Genomic DNA, 26,720 nt, shown 5'->3' on the forward strand with positions numbered 1-26,720 from the left:
TTCTATCAATCTCATAGAATAGATATCTTGCAAAGCACATCGTAAACTGTATTTCATTTGATAACATTATAACAAGATGTGGTCACCCTGAGAAAGCATGTTGTACGAGTGGCGTGTGCTTTATTCTTTGATGTTTGAAAAGTTATATACCATACATTGTTTCTCAGCTTTGTATTTTTAAGAAAAATGGAACATTTTGTTTCAGAAAATATTTCCTCGGTCGTACAACAGTTTAAGTAAAATATTTCTTATCGCAATACACATGCTTTATAATAATACTAATATACTTTTTATTTCTTTAAATCTATATTAATTGTTTTGTAGTTTTGTTTCTTTGCACTGCAAGAGAATGACAAGCTTAATAATAAACATTTTTCCTTTCACAATGTGTAGAATTGCTCGTTACTGCGCTTTAGGCTACATGCAAACATTATTATACCGGAAGACGGTGTTTGTAATATTGCAAAAATACTAAAATATTTTAACGGGCGTATTTCTACATAATCCTGCATAGCTAAGAGGCGGAAATCGAGTTGACATCAATAATTCTTTAAATAAAATCTGTTCAAACATGAAAGTACCGTACTAATGTTAACTTAAAATATTAAGGTACATTTGATCAGTTGATGCGATTGCAATCTGAAAACATAGCTTCTGTGATTCATTATTTTATGTACTAATAATGCGTCTTCTTTAATGTCTCCAATGATCAAATCATTTATGAAACCATGTTTTCAATTTACCCTCAACATTATTAATTACACATTAAAAAGTTAAATTAAAATAGTGTTAAAACTACAAATGTTAAGAATAGTAATTAATTGCTATTAATATTAATATTATTACTTCCTTCTTGATTCGCTCTATTAACAATTAGACAAGCGTTACGCGTTGAAATTTTGAGATCAACCAAATGGTATGAACAATTATTAGAGCTTCAACCTCCGTCGCGTCAGAAATGCAGAATTATCTCTAGAAATTAGAAACATTAACAGATCACATTCATTTCTCGCAGAACGTAACTTTATTACTTTCATAAATCTGTTGAAAATGGCACTGATTTTTTTTTTTATTTTTTTTTATTTTTTTTTTTTTTTAATTACAGATTGTACCTTGTGCACGTTACTACTTGCTTTTGCTCATTTGCTTTTTCTTTAATACTTGAAACTAGTCATTAAATGAATCACTAATTGTTAATCAATGAAGAACCAATAAGTCTGATCTTTCAAAAAACTGTGTAAGAACTCGTGATACAAATTTACATTATTTTGACACTAGGTATTAATCTTTTACAATATGAGGGTGCAAATGACTGACAAGTTTCTAAGAAGAATAAACATATAGTTTGCCATGAATTAAAATGCATCAAGTGTAAAATGCAAGTTAAATGAAAGCATGTCAAAATAATGCATAAGCAACAAACAAGTTACATCTCAGTCATTGGAATAGTAATTCACGATTCTTACAAACTTCACGTGTAATTTATGATTAATGATTCAAAAGTTGTATGGGCTTGCTCTTATTTTATGCTCGAATGTGCAAGTATTCTTCTTCTATTTTTTTTTTTTTTTTTATTTATTTTTTTTAATTGTGTTTTTCATATTTTCTGTTAGACACACTTAATAATTCGTAAAAGATGCACCTCGAAGATTCGTCAACGAGCGATCGCACAATTAAAAGTTTACAGCCTTTCCTCGTATGTAAAATATTTATATTTTCATAAATACCGACATACCGAACGATAAGATCTAAGTAGAGAAATTGTTATTACATAATCACAGTTGTACAGCCATTTGCTACCTCGTATTTAAATACAAAAATGCTTAGATATCAGTACCGTAGAACTCGATCATTTTTTTTCTTTTTACTTTGCGTATGTGTTCCTGTTAATTTCAGTCTGATCAATGTATTATTATCAAAGAAAATGGCAAAATGGAGTAAATGGGGTGGGCGAGTCACTATTTGTTAATCGAAGGAAATCGCCAATTAAAAAAAGCTCGTGCAATTTAAATTACATACGAGTTTACAATCTAAGCAGTTTTGCAATACTATAACGGATAATAATACGAATATTTTAAAGAGCATACGTTCACATAATAATTGCAATAACACCAGATACTATAAAATTGGATCATTATCAACAATGTGTCCACGTTTGCATAATGAATGAAACAACGTGTTAGAAGAAGACTGAAAATAGATGATGGCGAAGAAGAAATAGTAATAATGTTAGCAGTAGTAGAAAGAAAGAAAGAAAAAAAAAGAAACATCCACTATTTTTTGTTTCCCACAATATTGAGCAGTCACTGTAGCAAACAAGAACACATTCTACAATAAATGAAATCAATTTGTTTTTTTTTTTGTTTTTTTTTTTTTTAAGTCAGAGTACTATTTATCGGAATTCATATACTGTTACTATATCTAAATAACAAATGCATTAGTCATATATCAAAACTACAAGTGATTAAAGGTGATACAGATTTATAGCAAGTATTCTTTTAGTTATAAATCGTAATATAAATGTTCAGCAAATGTTCTTTTTGTTTTTTTCATTTTGTAAGATATTACATATTACTATTTTACGTAATTCATTATTGTACAGTAATCTAATGATTATGTGTATGTTTTGACGCCTGGAGTGTGCAGATAATTCTTCCTCGATGTTAAGGTACCATCATCTGCCTTTTCTACTACATTGATCACAAATCCTTTCGATAAATGAAATAACAGGCAATATCTTTTAACGTTCAACTAGTGCATAAACAAACACATTCGCAATATGGCTCTTCTGGCATTTAATAAATGTTTTCTAACACAGGAGAAGAATCATTCGCACAAAACAGAGCATGTAACGTTTTGTATTTTATATTATTGTAACTTGTCAAAAATATATTGTTCAATTTCATCCTGCCCTATTGTTGGTTTTCTTTGTGCAGTGTTCAACCAAGTCCAATTGATCTTACTCTTAAATACATGAACATACTTTGGTAATCGTTACATTAAAAATATCCAGTTTATAAACATATACAATATATATCTTTTATATTTATGAGATTCAATATATTAAACATCGTGTAATACTTGAATGTACAGTACTCTCTTTCTTTACGATCTTTAAATTGAATGAAAGTAGAAAAATTAATTATTACAAAGAACAAAAAAGTTATAGCACCTAAATTTTTAAAGATTCATACATTATTATACACACGTTGCATTAGAAAAAGAAAAAAGTAATCTCACTGAAACCAACAACTTGGGCAGTACTATATAAATATTCAACTGTATGTTTTCTTTAATACACAGTATTAGCTAATTAATTTATTTTGTTATTCTCCTATTACCCTATTTTGTAGCTAAATTTGTTGCTTTCACAATAATTTATGTTCTTAGTAATAATATTTTAATTGTGTTATTGTTTATAAGTAAAATAGTACATATATTGTATTGTTTATAATATTCAATATTATATATCATTCAGGAATATCTTTCCTAGATTTTTTTTTCACCCAACTCACCGTAATCATAGTATGCTCCAACTTTATACAAAATAACATTGTTCTGTAAGATACTACATATCTCGTATATACTGCACAAACAAGTACACATTTGATGTTAAAGCGTAACACAAACTATCTTTTCATTTCGACAATTACTATTCATATTTAAATATAATCTATTAAAGGAGAACATTATGATTACGAAAAGTCGATGAAATTGGCATTCTTTACAAGTACGTTCATCAACAAATTGCTACCATGTTAAAATTGTTTAATCGTCTACTATTTCTATCAGAAGTTGGTGAAAATTCTTTACAGGTAATGCAATGATAACAATCTAACATTCATAATACAATCGACGATTTAAAAATGAAACAAGGATCGAGAAATAGTATTCTTTTTAAGATAAAATATATCCAAAAAGACTTGACAATAAATATTTTTGTTTTCAAACACTTGCTCTGTAGGTTGTTGTACTTATAAAGAATGCATTTAAAAAACACAATTGAAAAATGCATTATTATAGCGCTAAATTGATTAAATTCTAAATAGTACTTTTGAAAATTGTATCATGGTATGAACGATCCACAGCGAAATCAAGATATTTATATTTTTCTTCACCACATGAAATTGGAATATAATATACATATAATCTATTTATGTAACAGTGTTATTCCGTTTGCTTATTATTCTTAAATTTTTGTTGGTATCGATGTACGTGTCATTTTCATTTCTACCCCTTTTAATTCGGTGAATCGTTTATACCATGATACACAAAATTGTATTTTTCTTTTTAGTAACGTCTATTATATTTTAATATTAATAACCTGTGTAATAAAAATGGACCTAATAAAAACATTTATTATTTCTTTTTTGGCCTCACTTTTTGATATTAAACTATGAAACTAATCGAAGAAAAAAGAAACACAACAATCAGTTATCATTGTTGAGTGTTAAATAATTAAATAATTAAGTAAAGTTTGCTATAATACCCCTTTCCTCTTGTTTTAATTAAATCAATGTAATTACTTTTGTTTTCCTTCAATCTCGTTTGGACTACTATTATTTGTGTATCTCGTTTGCATCAACAAGATTTAAAAAGGATTCTACAGCTATAAAAAAAAAAAAAAGTATGTACTTGTTCATTCGCATATGATTTGTGCAGGGTATTATACACATTTTAAAATAATCTTTTTAATTATATCGTAAATATTAAATAATAATAGTCTTCAAAATTGATTATTGTAACATTTTATGTCTATGAGGAAAAAATTTGATAATGTTGTCCTATCTATTCTAGTCAATTATACTTTTAGGCAATATTTTACCTTTTCTTGTTGTTTTCATTATGAATGTATAGTCGTTTCATAATAGTGATCTTTTACCAGCTACATATATGTTTTAAATGAAAATATCCCATAGAGCCGGTATACAAAACGCGTTCTTTTATGCGTTTCTCATTGAAAAAAGCTAATTGGCATGCTCATCTTTAGTTGCATGTCTTAAATATCGAGCTGTAACACGTATGTCACATGTTGGTATCATAAATATAAGTTATTTTCTTTATCTTTTGATTAAATTGAAAAATCCTAAATATTTCGTAATATTTTCTTATACCTAAAATGTAAAAACTTACAACACAAAGATTGAATTTAATCAATTCAATTAATTTAGCAATGTACTTTCGTCGTAAATTACATTTTCTTTTCATTGCTATCACACGTTATTTAATTTCAATAGCAAGGATATAGTGTAATTATATATTATATTATATGTACGTGTGTGTATATAATGTATATATTATATATTAAGCATACTTAAAGTTTAAAATGTAACATACTACATGTATAGAAAAGGCGAGAAACATATACAAGGACTAATATTATAATTGATAATTATTAGCTATCCAAAAAAAAAAAAAGAAAGAAAAAAGATAGAAAGAAAGAAAAAAAAGAGAAAGAAAGAAAGAATACTTATATAAAAATGTTCACTACTAACTATCATATTCTTCGATGTATCCAAAGTATAAAAATTTTTTTTTATGAATTATAATTTGAGTATGTATTATAGAAATTACAAAATATGAAAAAAAAATTATATATATATTACACAAGAAAAAAACAAAGAGAATGATAAGAGCGAATATTGTAAGATTCAAAATAATACATATATCATTTCATTCTTTTTCCTTGAAGCAATGAAATGATTAAATGTATTATTTTACTTACGAATTCCAATTCGTTTCTTTGTTATAAATATGAGCAATTTTATTATTTTGTATAAAAGTCTAGAAATCATATATTCCTTATATTATAATTAGATATTATCAATACTACCTTTCTCAACCAAAGATATAAAATTTGTTAATACTTGTATTATTACCATCAGTACGGGTCAATTGAAAAATCCTATTTAAATATAGCTTTAAATACAATAGAAATATCATCATCTCGCGTGACATACGTTTAACAGCTCAGCAATTGAGGAAAATTATCCCATAACTATTATAAATGGGACATTATTAATCTTTTTTGTTGCGTTTAATTATGGTATTACAATTTTTTAAACAAATATATACTTCAGAGGTCCCAAAAACTTTGTCCATCATTTACGATTATATGTGGTTTTTCTTTTTTCTTTCACGCTACATATGTTTGTGTAACTGGCACACTTACGTGTTATAAGTTAATGCTAACTATTCAGCTAGCACCCTGCTAATAAATGTATTTTGAATTATATATTAAATATTTCTTTTCCATTTCAAGATCAATAATATGTGTTCTTAATTAATAAAGGATGTGATATTTCAATCTTTATAAACGGCTAATAATTAACAGCATGACTGTTGACACAAAGTATGACAAATAGAGACTTTGTTAAGTCTTATCACATCCACATTCACTTTGGCGATAGTCAAAAATTACATGTTCGATAAATTTTTTTCTTTTTTGTTAATTCTCTTGCGATTATACATGTACCGTGGTACAAAATTTCTTTGTTAATTGTTCACATTTGTATACCATCGCATTTAAAAACACTGAATTCGCATGAAATTTGTAGTTTACTACTCACATTAAAATTCTGAGAATATTCGTCCTTGTTACTGAAAAAGAGCGTAGATATAACAACGGGCGTTTTCTTTTAACAAAATACTCGGACCTAACTTGTGGAGACAACCGGAGTCTGGCAGTACGGGCACTCGCGTTGGTTTGGAGCGCACGTTGAGCAGACCACGTAGTGGTTGCACGGTGAGAGAGTAACAGTGCGATTTTGTTCTTCGCAAACCATGCACTTTGTTGCCGTTTCTCTGTACAGCACCTGGAACGGCAACAACTGAGCTACCTATAGTGTTTCCCCATTAATCGAACGGGGTCGCAAACATTATAAACATTTACGACTAATTAGAAAGATTCTTGATTTGCTAATTTATAGATGATAGAAGAAAATTGACGAAGATGAGGTAGTTACGGAATTTTAATTCTTTCGCCATCCTCTTCGGATAAAACTAATCATTAGTTGAGAATCGCTTGATATACCAGCTGTTCAAACCGGCATGACAACTTTGTTTTACCTTTTCTATTTCTTCGAGATCCGAACGAAGCTGCGATTGAATTGATTTTAATGCAGCTATCGATAAAGATCTGAGTTCGCTTGTTCTTCTCAAAGTATGAAGGTACGGGCCACCGCTAGAAGCTTCGTTCTCCACCCTCAATGCTTTCACTTGCAACAAGGCCTGTCAGTACATATACAAGCGAATTTTATATTAAATACAGTAATCATAAACAAGATAACGTGGTAATATAAAGTACCCAATATAAAACATTTTATTTTATACTTAGAATGAGATACTCTAAATACCTCGTCTCTCTGTTGTTCAGCAATACTTGCTTTTCTTTTAGCTTCTTCGCTCTCTAATTGCCACGCAGCACAAGCAGCTCTAGCTTGATTAATTCGTTCGTCCCATGTTGCTAATTGTGCACGGCTCGATGTCAACTCCTCCCTGAGCCTTTGCACCTGTAGAGTATCGTTATCGAACGAATTGGCTTTCCAAAACTTCGTTCACGGTGGTCGATTAAAACTGAAGAAAACATTCTCTTACCTCGGATATGGATCCTGTATTATTTGGACTAATAGAAAATGCATTGACCAACGGAGATGCTGGGAGAGGTTGTGTACGAGATGGAGACATTCCTTGATTCGTGAAATCGAATAAACTACTATTAAATCCGCTAAGTTTCGAAGCTGAACTGCTAAGTTGTGAAATGTGATTGCTAAATGGATCTGACACTTGATTCATAAATGGCATTGTCTGAAATAAAATAAAATAAAATATTACGATAATGTTGGAATAACCTTTATCGAGATATATTCAAGAGGAAAAAAGTGACGCTCCCGTTTACCGATTCTATTGAATCTTGATGAGAAAATCTGGACCCGGTGAGGAAACCAGCTGAGTGTAAGTGTTGAAGTGGACTGGACGTTGATGGCGAAAAATTAGTAAGAACAGAACGTTCAGCCATTCCAGGAATATTAACTGGAGCTGAGCTTCCCAATAATCCAGAACTTGCTAGGCCTGCTGATATTGAATTGCTAATTGGTGAATTAGTATCCCTATGAATTGATTCTACTAAATTTAGGGGATCATCTAGATGTAACTCATCTAATGCATTTCCTAAAAATATAACAGAAAAAACAACAGATAATACGTGTAACGAAACCAAAACCGAACGAACCAAGTCCAAACTGTGTTTTCTATCGTTACTTCAAATGTAACTCACCTACTACAGACTCAACGGTATCATTTGGATAAAATGAACTTGAAAGTGGTGAAACGGTAGTCGCTAATGAATGACTGCCTAAGGTACCATTCAAACTGTAAGCAATGTATAGACTTTGTTTCTGTTGAGCTTTTTCAGCTTTTGTTAATAAAGGATCACTATCTATAGCAACCATTTGTTTTCGTATTTCACCCTGTTAAATACATTTGTCAAATTAAAATTAGCTCTGCACCTGTCGTCGTTAACGTATTCAAAAACTGAACAGCTAAAACTTACAACTTGTAAAATAGAATTGGGATTGTAAAGTATGCTCGTTAACTTCTGTTGATTGGAAGTATTTACAGTGTTATTGGAATTAGAATTATGCAGTTGAGCACCAGGAGCTTTACTGTGTGAACTGTTGCTACCAACGCTACTGGTACTTGCCGATTCTGATACTTCACCACTTCCATTCTGTAATTTAAGCATATGATGGTGTTTATAGTCAAGTACCTTCTCTCGGTGATCGTTTCATTGAAAAACTTACACTGCTATCGCTAAGTGGTTTATCTTTTTCATGAACACGCTTATCGGGTGGAAGAGCGTTGCTGAGAATATCTGCCAGATTGGTTCCACAATCTATAGGTACCGCCATGTCCCTCGCCAGGCTCATTTCTTCTGTTGGCAACACTGCTCCATCAGCACACCATACCAACGTCCCAATATATCAATTTTGAGAAGCAATTTTGAACGCTAAGTTTATCGCTTACAAAACGCCTACGTTTTCAATTATCAAAGGCAAATGCTTTTACACCGAAGCAATAGAAGCGGTCCGATTTAAGTTAGTAACTCGAAGTTTTGCATTATTCGAATTTAACCACGTTAAATTGCGTACTAAGCGATTAAAAATTTTACTTAAGGCCGACGAACAATCGTAACCCGAACTTTATCAACTTACTAATATAGTAGTAACTGTTTTACGTACGATTTATGAGGGTAAACTCACGGTCAACATGTGCAAAAGCACAGAAGACTCCGCGCGGACAGTAACCAGCTTGTTGGACATCGTTGCATTTTGTCGATTTGTAGATTTCAGGATGGAACTGTTGTTCTGTACGTGTGTGACAGTACGTACAAGCATCACCTTGTTCGCAGTTCCCTGGCTCACCCCATTCCTCTCCATGCTTTACATTAGGACACGGTGTTGACCTAAAATAAAACAAAATTATAAGTAACAGGGTTCACACAATTCTCTCTTTCGCTGATAGATTATACGTATCATTTCTTACCTATACTTGTACTTGCGTGGACTACGTCTTTTATCCTTACTATTGTGATATTGTGGACAAGCATAACCTTGGCGACAGAGTCTTGGTGGACGTTTACATGGTTCTGTTTTATAATTACTGAGTACATAATTTGTATCCTGCCACTTTGGGTCTTCGTTCATCAAGTTACGCTCCTTGTCAAGTATGTTTGGTCCGTTAGAGGACGAATTGGGATCTGAATCTGGGTTTTCCAACGCTTGTATCTCTTTGATGTCATAGACAGGAGGGCGAAGATCGTGATTGCCATGTGCAAATGCACAATGAGGTCCATTCTTAACGCAAAATCCACGTGTGTCCGTGTCATGGACACACATGCAAGTTTTGTAATAGCGTAGGTGATAGCGTCTTTCTGTATCGCCAGCGGTGCGATGAAGAAATGGACACCTAAATAACAATAAATAATAATGTTAATTATTTTGAACATAAAGTGCTTCGTATTACTGTACCTAATTAATTTCACTTAATTAATGTAAATAAAATAAGCAATCGATTGAAGTAAGAAAAATTCGTATCATGGAAAAAAATAAAATCTTTCTGTGCGATATCTTTCGCCATAATAGTTTCAATGTTTTGTACGGTGCAGCAACAAGGATATTACCACGTATGTATAATTCTTTGTTGCCACCATGCCACCTAAGAGAAAATCAATATCAGTAGGCGCCTTTGTTTGGAAACTCGAGGCACTGGATATTTTGGAGGGAAAACCGATCGCGGATATTTATTTCCATCCATATGTTGTGTCCAAAATAAATATTCTATATCGCTTATCGCCTACTTTAAACGGCTTACATTGTCATGGTAATAAAATACGAAGAAACTAATTTCTTTTAAGTTTTCAATTTGTACCATTACGATCGTTTTAAAGAAATATCAATGTTTATCAACTTACTAGCAATTAATAACCGCAATATCATACAAGTATATATCACAATAAAGATTACGATAAGTGTATTCACGCACGAGTTAATTATCAATTAAAATAACGCTTACAATCTCGTGTTTTCGTGGAAAAAAAATTCCGATAACAGTTTCGAATTAATTTAATGTATTTTTAAAAATATACTTAATTGTATACGTAATTTCCTTTTTAAGAAAAACGTATGTACACAACTGAACGCGGCAAGTTATATACCGTGAGTTGATAAGAAGTACAGTGAAAACTTTTTCATTCATCTAATCTGACTAGCGATAACGCAGAAAGTTGAACGTAGAAATTATTTATAAATATCCCTGGTGTTATTTGGGATCGAATAACAACGGTTCTCAAAATGTTAATGAAACTTGTTACATTTTACGTTACTCTTAGGTAAAAACATTACATAATTATGACCTCTTGCAGCTGTACATAAACAAACCTTCGTTTATATAATTTAAATGACTGTAACCTACATTTCTATGTATTCTCTACACGCCTACCTATCGCCAAAAAGAAAAGAAGTCAATAACCTCACTGTTACATAAATATCTTTGCCTTTCATTTTCCCAGTTGTATTTTTAAATGATAAACAACTTAAGGTTTTCTATCTAACCTGTGATGTATTTTCAAATGGTTAATTATTATTAATTGAGAAACAAAATGTAATGGAAATGGATATTAAACATGGCTACGAAAGAAATTATAGTTACGATGGGAATCCATAGAGAAATTTCTGCTACGTTAGTAGGGTTATCTATAATGGATGACAACAGGTTAGCAGCCAACGATAGCTATATTCTGTCACGAGCAATGGCGGTTACGAATGTGTATAACCCATACTACGTTCACGGGAAGACAAACACGAATCGTTTTAATCTTCAACTTCAAAGTAATTGCAACATATATTACGTCCAGGAAGAAAATAACGGTTAAATAAGCGATGACTAATTTCCTCTTCGACGTAACCTTTTCATTTTTTTACCTCGCGTCCATCGAATTTAGGTCAAATTCTCACCGCGACAAGATTCACGTAACTCTATGCAACAATCAAATCTGAAAATTCTAAAAATATCTTACAAAAGTTTTTTAATACAAGCCTACATGTAAATGGCGATAAAAATACAAATGAAAACACATTGATCGATAATAATGGAATACGTAAAAAAGAAAGAAAGATGGATGATAAAAAGCGGGGAATCACAAAATTGTGTTCCTATACACAGAAAGGGGGAAAAATGTGTCTCATCGTGCGGGGCAGCCTTACGATTAGTCCAAAATATGTAGTGGCTATGAATAAGCGGAAGATTACGATGAATTATGCAATTCCCAAAAAACACGTGTCAGATGAATAATAAATATGATAAATATACGCTTAACCCATTAATATCCAGTAACATATACGTAATATTTTGTTTGGCATTTTAAATAAATTACAATTATTATTCGTCTTAGCAACTTTGTTATACGCCGCCAACGTTTTAAGCGCGATCAATTCTGTTAACTACCTAATTACCTTTTAATATGTTTTCGACCTCTGGAAATTAATGGGTGAAAAATAAACGTCTTCCATGTTCTTTTTTCCTAATTCTACGTATAACATGATTATTAAAATATATTACAATCTATTCGTACAATGTATTACGGTAATAATTCTAGTAAATAAAAGTGGACACAAAATGAACACATGGGGAGATCTTTGCGAGATGCACGTAAATAGGTGAAACTATTATGGCTACGTTTACTACTTCCATGCTGCTTTCTCGCTGTATACAAAATTCAGCATGCGAAAGTGCAGCAATGTAATTTCTATATTACATCGGCCGAGTATATATGCATACACGCACGCGTGTCCTCGAAAATTACGTCGAAATTGGCCTGTTCTTCGTTACATAGGTTATTCTCGACGAGACGAGAGTTACGTCGTTACGCATTACCACGCAGATGCGCGTTACAACACACGCGTGTCAACGACACAAAGAAACACGACGAAGATCGTTTTTATTTCTCTCCCTTAATATATGTATACACATTTATTCCGAACAATATCGAGGTATGATTTCATTCATGCTAGAAACTGATTTGCATACCATTTCCAGGCATCGAAACGAAAGGTTTACGTTTTGATAGCAGATTATACTTTTAATACGTTCATGTTATGCGTGTGTACGTATATACGCGGTAGTAGTAGTAGCAAGTAGGAAAAAAAAAATAATAGTAAAATAGGTGTAACCGTATGTTTCGTGCAATGTTTCAAAGCAATAAAATGAAGAATAATAAAAGAAAAAAAGATCGTCGTCGAGGACTGCGACACGACAAATCGATGCATCTGACACGAAGAGATTATTCACCATCGGCCGGATACTCTAGCGACGGAACGATCCTCCGCCGTCAACGGAGAAATATATAATTTATCAAGCGTTAGATAAACTTACTCGTCTCCATCTGGACATATGCCGGTGGTCTCATCGTACTTGGTGCAATAATTATCGGCGCTATAGTTGAAGGTGCGGTCCCTCTTTCTCACCGGTCTGCGCCTCCGCTGGTTCATAAAGTGCCAGTTGAAGCACGTGAAGGGTCGGTGTTGTGTGCATTTGCGCTGTATAAAGAGGGGACATTGTTCGACGCGAAATTCCTTCAAGTATCTGGAATGCGAATCCACAGAGCTACACATTATTTCGTGGCGTTTTTTAACGCGCGCGTCGATGCCGCGCTGCTCGCGGCCCTCCCTCTTTTTCCGTTCTCTTTTCTTTTTTATTATTATGTGTATGGTATTTATTTATTTACGTATACGTATTATTACTTTCTTTTCTCTTTTATGGAATTTTCGTTTTATATTCACTCCACTTTTCTTTCCGATCACGCACTTTATTTTTTGGCCTCTCTGATTTTGATCTCACTTTTTTCTCACGTAGCACGCGACCGGCCCGGCGGGCGCTTACTTACGTGTAATGATTCGCCTTTTCCGCCTGAGCTGTCAACAAAGGTTTAGAGTCGGACTTCATCTTGGACAACACAACCGAGCTACGCGCGCGCACACACACGGACGTACAGGCGAACGGCACTCTCTCTCGTCTTTCTCGTCGTCCTCGTCGTCGTAGCCGTCGTTGTCGTCGTCGCTTAGTCTGTTTTTCGCCCCTTTTCCCCGCTAAACCTCTACCATCTATCGGGCACGGAATGCAGGACATAGGGCGCGCACGGCGCAATACACATTATATGCGCCTCGACTATCCAATCCTTGTGCTCCCTTCTGGTCACGTGATTGTTCCTCTTTCAAGGTCATTGATGTTTTGGTTCGCTCGCACGTAAACACGTACTATTTACCAACGCCGGTATTATGCCTGAAAAATCATTCGACACTCCCTCGAACGACTCTTCTTTATTTTGATAACCTAAAATGCTTTTTAATTCTTTATTTCTTCCAAAGAGGAAAAATGAAGGATGTTGAAAATGCAACGATCGATTCTTGACGCTCGACCTCGATCGAGTTCCGATTCTGTGCTACGTTCTCACTGATGTCGATTCTGCAACGTGTAACCGTGTCTTTTGCAAAAACCGACCACCTCTTGATTTTCAGATACCTTTTATCCATTAATATATCTAATTATTATTATGTTTTCCTTGCAGTAATATCTTCTTCATATATTACTTCCTACAGCCTTCAAAAATGAATTTATGCATGTTTGTATACATTTTTTAACGGCTTCTTCGTTATCCAATAGGCAACTGTATTCTGTCGTTCAAACACGTTTCATTTTGATATTTCACTTTTTTCTTTAATTCTATGATACAATAAAAACTGTTTACACTTCAAGAGAACGTAATTTTCTGACGAATACTTTTCTCAATTTCTATTAGTTTCTAAAAATATGAAATCATAGCCACGCATGGATATGACTAACGCGTTTATTTTCCTCATCGTAAAAATACGTCTCTGATTATGTAGTTTTAATAATATCAATTTTATTCACACTCACTTTCACTCCTACACCATCCTTATTTCAAACTACATTATTTCTTTGATCACTGATCTTACGCATTTCACAACTTCGTCTTCATAACACAATCTTGTATATCATGTATATCACAGGCACCTTTACTTGTCGTCAATATAAGTTGTCATGATAAATGTTACGCGTATGAATTATCTCTTATCGCTTCTTTATAGCGATCTCGTATACATATTTAAACACCTGTGTTGAGTACGGTCAGCTTCAATATATTTTTTCCTTTATGACGATTGTCTAAACTCGTCTGACCACGTTTCGTGATTTTGTAAACCGCGAATGTGCAACGTTTAACACGACCTTGTCGCGCACCACCGATTTCGCTTACTTCCCCCTCTTCCTTGAATAAAATATGATATATCCTGTATTTTATCAGTTGTTAAGGCTTATTGTTCTTTAAATAAACATTTTATCAATTGAGTGGCATTTGTTGTATAACTTTTTATGTCATGCCTCTTCTTTTGCGTAAACTATTAAAAAATTTACAATTTCCGCTCAAACAATATGTATATCAGGAAATGCCATCTTTCTGAGCATGCGCAATTATGGCTTCTTAAGGCGTCAAATTTTACGACCAATCAAAATAAAAATACGCAACAAATTTTATCTATAGTACATGTCAATTGAATCATTATCATTTTTGTTGCATTTATTTAAATAAAATTTAATGAAACCCTTTTGATGAAAATATATTAATTCATCAATAAATTGTAAATTCGACAATTTCATGATGGAAGTTTGTAAAAAATAATTAAATGGGTAAAGATGAGAGATTATCAATTTTTCTTTCATCATATTTATGTTTAATGTGTACAAAAACGTAAAGAAATGCAGTAATTTTAAGGAAAATGTCTACATACAATCATTTCAAATGTATAGTTGATAAAGACACAATTTAATTGTATTATAAATAAAAATCTGCAATGAAATATAATCCCTACAAATAAAATTTTGCACTGTTACATTATCCAGATACTCTTATATTACGCAATCATACTTTTGTACAGCTTAAAGTTCAATAAAATTTGCTAAAAACAAAATTTATGTCAAATAGGAGCAATAGCATGACAATCCTAAATAATGTATTTGAAATTAAATTTCAGTTTCTATGTGAATTTATAACTATAGTTATGACTTTAAGTTTGTTGCTGGTTTCAATAATATTGCAAATGTATATTAGTTTACAACTTATTTGACTTTGTACAATTGTCTACTGTGTATTTAAAGAAAGTCTTGTATGCTAACATACCTAGACACAAACTAAATGTGAACCATTCATCAGACTGATAAAAATATAATGTCTTTACAGTATATGAAAATAATACACATTTGGTTTGTACGTATGCATGTTTGATTAATGCTACATTCATGATACAATATTTCCTACAATTGGTAGATTTATAATAATACACACTACTGATTCCTTTTCATCATGCATCATTCTCTTTTTATAAGAAATAATATCTGAGTATTTTGTTCTGTTTTTTTCCTTAGACTTATCTTTGTAATCATGGATAATCCTTTGAAACATTTAGATTATAATTTCTAAGATTAATGTTTATATTGCCACTGAAAAAATGGTATATATTTATATGTATATATTTTATTTATGGAGCAGAAAGTTATTAACAGCAGTTACCTTTTAAAATTATGTTTCAAAGAATTAACAATCATAATCATTACTTTTAACGTTAAAAAATAAAATTTACAAAATATGTGAATTACACAAACATTTGTTCATTGTTATTCAATTAATCCTGAATTATGTAACACAAGAACTTTTATAACCAGTGTATTTTCTCGTTAACATAAGCTGTTTACTTTTACATATTGCATCATTCTGTTTGCCATCAGATATACTTAGGTTTGCACTAATTTTGAGCACTCCTTGGATGGATATTATGCAATTAATAATTAACTGTATAGTTATTGAGAACTATAACAGTATTTTCATTGGATGTTCTCTCTTGGATGGACTTATACATATGTATGTTACAGTAGTAAATTCCAAGGCAATTTTAAAAATGTGCCTTTTCTTTAAAAAATGGAGCGCTTAGTTTCTTATCTATTATTTAATTTGACAGCAAACAAAGACTGGTCAAAAAGTTGTATAATCGTTTTATCGCTTAACGTTTCTATGGTTTACGACATCTAGATTTAAATATCTATCATAGAAGATTTTCATCGGATTTTATTTAATACTTTTTAAAATTCTGATTAATTATTATTCTGTATAATGTATTTTTCAATTGCATTGAGACATAGAATTTAAACAAATAATTTCGGCAAAACATTACAACTGGTATTAATATATATTGTGCGATTTTAATTATTATAAATTTCAAGATTGTATAACGTTCGTTTTATATTATTGAAATTTTTCACTTTCATAGTATGTCTCAACACTTTCAATATATGTATAGAAGACATTATTCGTTATAGTTGAATTTCAAATCTTGCACTACTTTTACAATAGAAATACATAGTATAATTAACTTATATATATATCAACAATATTGGGATTAAAAACAACGAAGAATACAGTTAAACAATAATCAGGAGGATGTTTACAATGACTAAAATATTTCATTCAATTAAAGAGGTCATTGTTACATTTGTAATTTAATTTTGAAATGAAATGAAAATTTGATAGTTAATAGTCCTAATTATCATAAGAATTCGTTCATTGGTGTTTGTATATATATATTACAAAATAGTGCAAATTAATTGTAACTGGAGTTAATTAATTACTGTCAGATTATATGATATACTGGCAGCATGAAATTTTTATAAATGTTTTGTAGAGTGAAATAACCTTACGACTTTATCTTTCATGAATTATGTAGATATTGAAAGAGAGCAAACTTTTACATATTCATTTAAATGGCCTTTAGCGTAAACAACAAGAAAATGTCTTTGAAATATTATTACATTAACAAGTTTATTTATACAATTAACTACCTATATACAATATATCAATAAGAATGTTGTATAATTTTTTTAACGTAGATTTGAAGAGGCTTTTTTAGAATGGTGTTTGCCATTTATATGCTAAAATTCTAATTATTTCTTCTGCTTTATAATCTGTATACATAAAAGTTATGAATCGGTAATGACATCCCAGACTTCGCAGATGAGCATTCTATACTTATCATTATTATCAACCATGAGTTTTTATGTAATTTTCGTACGAATGAATACTTTAAATGGTAATCACTGATTAATTATAAACTAATCAAAGATCAATACAAAGATCAAAACAGAAAAGATAACATGCTACTGCGGTGAAATCGATATCAGTATATTGATCAGGTATACATAACAATATGTAAATTAATGTAAGCTTTACTAAATATTTAATAAATGTTTTTCTTATGCTTGATTTTATCTAGTAAAATTTTGATATATTTTTACGCATTTTGTGCCACATTCCAATACGATGCTTATTAAAACTCTAAGACATTACTATCTCTAAAAAAAATTAAAAAATTTGTTCGTAGCTGTTGAATATAAAACAGTTGAATATAATACATTCTCGAGTGTAATTAAATTGTACCTAAAAAACGATGTTGATAAAATGAATTTTAGAAATTTAAATGAAAGTAGGTTTCGTAAGTAGGAAAATTTGACTTGATCTATCTCACAAGAATAGAAGTCAAACGAATAAATGCAAATTTATCGTTTCGACGAAAGATGTCAACTAAACTTACACTGGTTTCCTTTTTATAATAATTATTCGTTTCTACTCGCACCTATTATGTATAGTATATTTACCTGGTGTTATAAGTAAATTTAATTCAAACAGTTGTTCCGTACGTACTGAACATCACTCTGGTGGTATCGGTGTCCAGAGTAACGTCTTCTGGAGATGCTAGATCGACTTTTACAGATCCAGAATTGTTTCTTCTTCTAGTCATACCACCACCCCAATTCGATAACGTCCAATGATACGTTTCACCTTCTTTCTCTGTATTCGTGGTTTCTTGCGTTTCGTTATCTTTGTCTAAGCCAGTTTCGACAGAAACTGAAGAATGAGAAGCTACCGAATCGAAACTAGAATCCGCAGCTCCTCTGTAACGACTAACGTATTCGCTAGACATTTCACCGGGAGATTCTTCTATTGCTTTCAATATATTCTGACAAAGTTCAGAATCAAGTGGAATCGGATTTTCAGAATCACGATTGTGAATGGTAACAGCTATATGAGCTGGATGTGGAATAGGAAGTGGAATAAGCAACTTCTCAGCACTGTAAGGACGAATCTGTCGTTTCCATGGCTGCCAACGCGCTTCCGTAGTACCATTTGATGATGTTGTGCGTCTTCTAATTTTCGTTGACGTCAGAAGTCCTCCAGTATCACTGGAAAATAAATAATTTTCCATAAAATGTTGAAGATGTATCGACGATGCTACTCAAAACATTGTTTACCATCGTTTATCAGATTTTCTACTATTACTGGTTTGTTTAACCCGTGGATTAAAAGCTGAAACTTCTAAGTAAGGGCTGTAAACTTGTATATTTCCACGTGGTGCATAAACGGCCCCGAGTAAATCTGGCCCATTGGTACCACCTAGTTCAGTACTGTGAACCATGTCGGTGTAACGCGACAGGTCGACACCAGGATGAGGTTCTAGCCTGAACTTTGTGTCTGCGTCATCAAGGGGTTGAAGAAAATTTAAACTAAAAATATCTGCATACATAAGTCCAGCCAAACCGGCCCAGTCACCGACACTTAAACCTTTGTTTTCCCAGAAATCTTCTTCGTTTCCTGTCAATCTGGCGAACACGTGGGTAGGATAAAGGCGTTCCAACATGAGAGCCCCCTGTTGTATCACCACCTATGTATCATTAACATATGTTAGTACATTTAATATTATAAAGAAATTGTAAAGAATCAATACACCGTTCGACAAACAATTACTTTCAAATCAAAGGTGGTCAATTTTATTTTACTTCTCACAACCATTCCAAGACCAGTTTGTAAATTTTTCCTACGTCTATCTAATTTCTCGTGTAATACAGCGATCAGATCTTTGGCTTCCTTTTCAAGCGATTTGTACGGATCTTTTGTTTTGGCAAGGCTAGCAGCGAATGGACCGAAACACGCCTCCACGAATTGAGTAAAATCTCTTTGAGGTTGGGTAATTAATCGTTCTGTTTCTTGCTGGAATGCTAGCAATTCGTCTAGCTCTAGTTTAGCTTCGAACGCAGCTAATGCTTGTTCAGGTCTAATCTATAATCAACAATGAGATATACTTAGTTCTAAGATTATTTTAGCTTACAACGTGTAATACATACTTGATAGTAATAATCAGATGTTAACCCTGGTCCAGCTATTCTTTTAACCACAAAACTATCACTGGCGGGAATACGACCCCTGTTCTTTATTACTAAATGGAACATAGTCGTGTCCCAGACCACTCTAATCCAATAACGTATCACAGCAACTACATGTAACGTTATATCTTGCATGATTTTTACTGAACTTACATATACTACACACTAAATCAACGTGATTATAGAGAAGAATTCATACCTGTAAGTATCACAAAAGAAATGATGGGGCAAAAAGTAATAGCTACAATTAATGCTGCGAGCGGTTGCAGACACCCTTGTATACCAATATTCCAAACTAATGCTTCCATAATGACCAAGTACCGATTTCTACTTGGTTCTGGACTATCCAAATCCATGATGAGCGCCATGAATGCATGCAGTGCCAAAGTAATCAAAGGCATCCTAAAATATTTTAACAAGCAATCAGTATTTCACAATGAATAAAGTATGTAACACGATTCACGTACCACAAAACCGCGGTAAGTGCAATGAGGAGTGATCCTAAACTGGTAACTATACACACAATAGGAAAAACAAATAATATGATGAGTGTTCCTAGGAGTCCTTTTACGCCATAATTCCATAACCTGTTTAAATGCCTCGTCATTCCTTTTCCAATAAATCCTACCAGAAAATAGCAAGTTAACAAACAAACGAGTAATTACATAGATTATGAATTGTAACAAATTTACCAGTATCCGGTTCAGTTTCAAAATGTGTTCGACTCTTGCTAATATGTCTCCAAAGAGCGATTAAACGAGAACAAAGTGTGGGCATTTGAGAGGATTTTCTGGGGAATAAAGTTCCATTCAGTTGACTCAATTCTAGATCAGGGGTGAAGGGTTGCACGAGCAACAAAGCTCGTATGGAAACTGGACTACACCATGGTACAGCTACACCTAATAAGAACATTGCATTCCAAGTCCAACACCATGTTCTAGCAACATAATTGATCCAACGCCACATAGGCCACCTACGCAAACGTTTTACAATGAATTAACTTTATCATAGTGTTAAGTACAATTATTTTATTGCAATATACCTTGTTGTCGTTGTATGCACGATTTCTCGTTCAACTAAGAAGACTGGTTGACTTGGATCAGCTCGAGGCGTCGTAATAGATGTCGGAGTATTGCTCAGCACCGTTGGTATGATCTCAGACTGGCCTTGGAAATTACGCCTGACGATCCAATTTTTTGGAAGCCATATTTGAGTCGGCCATTGGAAGCTCCTAGTTGGGGTTTTTACTTTCCGCAATTCTTTCAACAAAACTGGCTCTCTCTAAACAAGAATACACGTTACGAGCAAAGGAAACATAAAAAAGAGAAAGTATTTTAAATTTAATGTACCTCCTTCATAAACGTCAAATCACGATTAAGAAAGTAAACCGTTTGTTGCAAATTTTGATGAGTACACAGTGTAAGGGCTTCTTCGTGGGCACTCCATTCGCATTCTTCTATAAACTTTTCCTCGACCTCTCTCATCCTGTCACGCATCCAAGGTTCTATTCGCGAAAGAACTGGATGCTCGTCTTCCATATGACGTCTCAGTGATTCTTTAGTCTGCAGTAATTTACGCTGCACCGTTTCTATAGCTCGATGCATCAATACGACGGATTGCGCTTGTTGAACTAAAAGTTGAGCAATTCCGTTACCGAGATCGAGTATGTCCGGGTGCGACAAAATATTAGAGAAAACCCTTTGCAGGTACTCTCTCATAACAGCTTCGTTGACTTCCTAAAATTCATTGCTCGCAATAAATGTGTATAATACTGGGTGAATGGATTTAATTATTGTCAAACTCTTCCTACTCTTTCAATTTCTTCATCCGGCTTTTTTCGAGCTCTCAATTCTGATATCAGTCTTTCTCTGAAATGAAGAAACCAGCCTCGTGTCTCTCTCTCCAAAATAGAAACTAAAATCGGTAAAGCTTTTCTGATAATGTCTTTGCTAAATAATCTAAGATCAACCACTGCTCCGCCAGGCGTTCCAAACACGAAAGGAACCGGGATTGGCAACAGCTGCGACAGTTCTCTTTCAACTTCGAATTTCTCCATAGTGGCTCGTCGAAGCTGTTTCCGGACGAAACCGCACAGAAGCTCCAACGAGTCTTCGTACTCCGGCTGGAAAATGTATATACACACATATATATATATATATATTTTTGTAAGTTGTCACCTGAAGAATTGGAATCACTCAACATCCATTATCTCCTCGGTGATCATTGTAAAATAAATTTACCCTGCACACCAGTTCAGCGACCAAGTATCGACACCTTTCTTCCTTGATTTTGGCATCTAAATTGTGTGCCTGAAGCGAGGGCACGCCAATTACTATATCTAATTAAAAAAGCAAGATACATTAAATCAGAAAATGCGAAGAGTAAATCTCAAGGATATTCAATGGTTTTTTACCAAGAAGCCGTAAGAGTCCTGTTAGCAATGCCTTTAAAGATTGAGAAACGCTGAAACAGTGAGAGACCAGTCTAGCTTTGGCTGTAACGACAAGAAACCTGGTTGCCAAAGCAAGATCTCGAAGTAACGCATCTCTCCTTCTGTCTCGTCCACGTTGAAGAAGTCCACTCAATCGCCATCGGTGCGTTTGTCCAGTAAAATTGATGGAATCCACTTCGAACTCCCTGAAAGATCAGTCATGTGTTAGAATTATTAATCTTGGGGTAAAAGGGTGAAAGGGGTCCAGAAACAGAACGTGAACGTCTACTTATTGTAAACGAAACAGTAACATGTTCCATGGAATACGTGAAAATATAAATTTCATTAATCCTTTGACCGTGGAAAGGTTTACTTCTTAACTATTTACAGTGAGCGTGTTACAGTCAAAGGATTATGAGGGACATCTTTCGTGGAATATGTTAATAACAAAAATATCCTGAAAAATATATGAAAATCTGTTTCGATGACAGGAAATCTGTACATTATTGCAATCTGTCGATTCGTTACCTTTTCTACCCTGTTTTCATGGTGCCAAAGCTACTAAAAGGGATTGATTGCTATAATACAAGCACACTAATGTTGTGGGTACAAAAAAAGACAACCTACACCATTAAAATGTACTCTAACAACTTAGATTGTGTTACATTCATGCGGTGTAATAATTATTACATATTTGTTAGAAGCTGCACTGAGTTTGTGAAACCTCTGCATAAATTAAACCATAATAATTTTCTGTTGACAATGATTTACACATTTAATGATGCGATGGAAAATAATTTCGAGGATCATCATGCTGTTTCGTGTCCTGTTTACAATTTCAAAAGGGAGAATAATCGTTTCTCTGATCGTTGTAGTTGTGAAGAATGATCCTAAGTTATTGTACAAGGCGTGGTATCGATAATTAATTCTTTTGGGTGAATTTTGTGTGCATGTGTCGACGTGTGTACGTGTGTGACATACCCGCATCTTCGAATGCTCTCCAATTGAGTGGCATTCAGCTTCTTCGGTTTTCCGTACTTCTCCTTCTGAAAGCTTTACAACAAATTGTTAGAAAATATCAGACACAACGTTCATCGTGTGTTCGAAAACCAGACAACAATTCAGGGTACTGCTTTTACTTATTGGAAGCTAATATATATATTTTAATACCACGGTTGACGCCAATTGAGGATTCAATGATTCAGCATAGATAATAAGAAAACGAAGAATTTCATTGGACGAGAAATGCTTCTAATGCAAGTGCGTTCCCTGTACCCTAAGAAAAGGCATTTTTTTTATCTTAAGCCTTGTACACGTTAGTGGATAAATGTATATTCGCAATTATTCGTACGCTGTGCTCAAATATATCTAATATCTAACTCTAAGGGATACAATTACTATTTCTCGTGTTTTACTATGTCTCGAAGCGCTTGTAGTTCAAACATCAATGTCATTGATCTATGAGTTGCAATGATTATGAATGACTGGTCTTGAAACGTACCATCAAATGATCTGAAAAAAATATACAGTTCCATTAATCAATACCCAATACAATAAAGTGTGTTAATAATTTTTTTCCAATCATTCACACATTGCAACTGCTCGATTACACTGAAGAGAGCTTAAGAATTCTGATACTACGTCTACCTACAAAGATAGAGAGAAGAAATACTCGAATGAAATTAATCCAGAATACCTACCCTCGTTTACTGATGCTCTCCAACTGCTTCTTGGTCAACCTCCTAGGTTCACCCTTGCTATCAACGGCGACTGAATCAAGCTCGTCAAAGCTGGGTGCTACAAACAAATCCCTAAGATGGTGTTTCTTCCTAGCAAGAGTGTCTTCGCCCTCCGTGCACGTGGACAACGGAGGAGGAAGAACGATGGGGAATGTTCTCCAGTGGTAGAGGAACTGTTGCGCAACCTCCTTGATGTTATGCACCAACGCCTCGACTTCAGCCGGTGCACCCCGCAGATGCGACGTGTCGAATTCCACCGGCTCTTTCTGCGAATACAATTCTTTTTAATTTCATCATTTTCTTGCTGAGATTATAATTGTACGTCTGGATTTCTAATGGTTACCGAGATAAATCTTCTGTGATCACTTTCAAAGAATGAGATTACCAATTTCAAAGAATGAGACTAAACCAATTATTTTTTATGCTCTAGAAACGCTGTGCTATGCACGCCTAATGAATAATTAACAATGAACTGTTACAAAAGAGATTGTTTCTCTTTTACAGAACAGAAACTAAAACTTTCCAACGAAATGACATATTAAAATTTGACTCTCTCTCTCTCTAAAAAAAAATACCCTTTTTTAAATTCTCCGTCACAATGACAACGATTAAAGGATCTCTTTCATAAGATAGACCTCGATCGACGAACAACGGGTTCATTCTTCGAGTCTGTTGAAAAGCAGGCACGCGTATGAGGATCTCTCTCCCGCTCGGTTGGTCGTTGAGAAGTGTTGATGGAATTTTCATTAGAATCTCTAAGGGACGAGGGACAATACCTCTGGCTGGAGTCCATCTCCGTTGGGTCGATGATAAGGGTGGTGATTGTAGGGCTGGTGATTCGGTCCCGTGTTGGCAGAGTTGACGGAAGCTGAGTTCAAATTGTGGGGCATCTCGCGCGTGAAAAGCGTGCGCGGTGGCTGGGGTCAGCTGCCCCGTATTCCTACTATCTCTTCATACACCATGCTGCTGGTAGCCACCATTTATCATTCCACGCTCTGCACAATTCAATTTATCCTTAGTCTTATTCGCTCTATCCTTGATCCTACAAACATTACAAATAATCAATATCAATTGGAAACATTGAATTTTTAAAGTAAACACGCGGTAACTTAACAGGATTTGTCAAAGTCTATCACGGGTGGCTGATATTTATAAAATTTGCAAGTTTCAGGCCCCGTATGTTCATGTAGAAACGCTGAAGCATTTAACTGGATGCTCAAATAAATATCTTCCACAGTAAACGGAATAGGGTTTTTTAAAAGAGAAGCATCATCATCCAGCACGTATGGAGGCTTCGACTGAATGCAGACTCCCATTAACCGATTATACCCCATTATACGATTAACATTCTGAGCATTCCATTTCTTGTCCGCTCTGGCTAACCGACATGTGCGTTGAATAAAATCTACTTTTACGTGAAACGAGATTACCCATTCTTTCCTTCCTTTTTCTTTTTTTTTTTTAAGAAGAAACAAGGCGAGGAATAGAAAGCTTTTACTGAAAAATAAAACAATAGTATTTTCAATAATTTCTCGATTATTGCCTTATATCACCACCTACCTAAGCGTACCCTTGACTCTACTCTTATCAACAGGAATTACAATTACGGTGCTCTATTCGATGTTAAAAATATCGGAGAATCTCAGGTGAGAGAGCTGAGCTCGTAATTACGGATCGTAATTATCCAGAAGTATCATTCTTTTGTGCCAAGAAAAGATCCTTAGAAGGGACCTCGTATTGTTCTCTGCTGGCAGAGTACCAACGTCTCACGTTTCCCGTTGGTACAACGATATCACCGTAAGCCTGGAAATCATCTGAATGCCATGAGCTTCCTGTCGTTTAAAACGATCTACGTAGGTTGATACACCCTGAGGAAAAGAAATGACAGGTGGTTATATTAAATTTCTATTCGAATAAGAGATCGATCAATGCAATTTCTGGAACACCTCGCTCGAGAGCGCGAGTTGCAGTCACGAACTGCAATGAAGTCGAAAATGATATACGACCTGTTCGGAGCATTGATTTATTCAAATTTTTAAACTTGGGGGGGATTAGAAGGTAGAACCACCCTATGAAGAAATTAAGAAACCCTTTTCGTGAATAGTGATATCGATGAAATTAGCTGTTTAGCGAGCTTGATGGTACTCTAGCGATCAAGATTTTTCCTCGCACGAATCGCATGTTGAAAGCAACGTGCTACGTGTATTACAAGCACAGACTGGAATAGCAGCAGTGTTTTAAGGTTACCAGAGCTTGCAAGCTTTTGAAGTGGGTCAAAAGCCAGCGCTCGCCAACCTACTTGGAACGCATTCGAGCGAAGTCGTAAATATTCTTTCCTGGCGAAGCTCCGTGCTGACTCTAACATCAACACTAACAAAAGTCTGACGCGATTTCAAGTATAATAAAAATGAATGTATAAACGATCCATCGATATTCTTAATAGAAAATGAATGGATCAACCGCGGTTATCATTTATAAGTTTGCAAAATAAACGCGATGAACGAGCTTCGTTGCTTTCCATTAAATCAGAGACCAACGTCACGGTGCATAAAATTACAAGAAACGTGGTGTAACGCGGCAGGGAACTGCATGCGTGTGCACCGCAAGTGCATAAAAAAAAAACAAAAAAAACACGTGACAAAGTATACATAGACGAAACGTGTACATAAGTTTATGCAGCAGGTACATAAAAGAGAGAAGTACACTCCATT

General features: G+C 33.8%; 2 protein-coding genes across 9 annotated transcripts; both read right to left on the reverse strand.

The window, feature by feature from the left end:
• Positions 1-1,060: 1,060 nt before the first annotated feature.
• On the reverse strand, positions 1,061-15,053 carry unk (RING finger protein unk). 7 transcript variants are annotated; one of them, XM_034335641.2, is made up of 12 exons: positions 13,442-15,053; positions 12,931-13,140; positions 9,544-9,966; positions 9,240-9,463; positions 8,802-8,944; positions 8,552-8,728; positions 8,276-8,468; positions 7,898-8,169; positions 7,597-7,806; positions 7,386-7,511; positions 7,069-7,230; positions 1,061-6,815 (listed from the first exon to the last, which is right to left on the reverse strand). In XM_034335641.2, exons 1-12 carry the CDS (start codon positions 13,681-13,683, stop codon positions 6,657-6,659), a joined length of 2,541 nt encoding a protein of 846 aa, XP_034191532.1. In that variant the 5' UTR covers positions 13,684-15,053; the 3' UTR covers positions 1,061-6,656. The 7 variants fall into 7 exon arrangements, with proteins under 7 accessions (XP_034191532.1, XP_034191530.1, XP_034191527.1 ...); XM_034335639.2 differs by having other exon boundaries at positions 7,356-7,511; positions 8,802-8,929; positions 13,442-15,050; XM_034335636.2 differs by having other exon boundaries at positions 7,356-7,511; positions 13,442-15,050.
• Positions 15,054-15,938: 885 nt separating this feature from the next.
• LOC117609372 (uncharacterized) lies at positions 15,939-25,045 on the reverse strand. Of its 2 annotated transcripts, XM_034335634.2 has the most exons (15): positions 24,786-25,045; positions 23,971-24,275; positions 23,252-23,323; positions 22,253-22,476; positions 22,080-22,177; positions 21,650-21,961; positions 21,189-21,575; positions 20,882-21,120; positions 20,532-20,812; positions 20,307-20,463; positions 20,039-20,241; positions 19,801-19,949; positions 19,424-19,735; positions 18,931-19,340; positions 15,939-18,861 (listed from the first exon to the last, which is right to left on the reverse strand). In XM_034335634.2, the coding sequence occupies exons 1-15, from the start codon at positions 24,897-24,899 to the stop codon at positions 18,300-18,302; spliced, it is 3,825 nt and encodes a 1,274-aa protein (XP_034191525.1). In that variant the 5' UTR covers positions 24,900-25,045; the 3' UTR covers positions 15,939-18,299. The 2 variants fall into 2 exon arrangements, with proteins under 2 accessions (XP_034191525.1, XP_034191526.1); XM_034335635.2 differs by lacking the exon at positions 23,252-23,323 and having other exon boundaries at positions 24,786-24,922.
• Between the last annotated feature and the right edge of the window lie 1,675 nt (positions 25,046-26,720).

Source organism: Osmia lignaria, chromosome 7, assembly GCF_051020975.1.
Source record: "Osmia lignaria lignaria isolate PbOS001 chromosome 7, iyOsmLign1, whole genome shotgun sequence".
Classification (NCBI taxonomy): domain Eukaryota; kingdom Metazoa; phylum Arthropoda; class Insecta; order Hymenoptera; family Megachilidae; genus Osmia; species Osmia lignaria.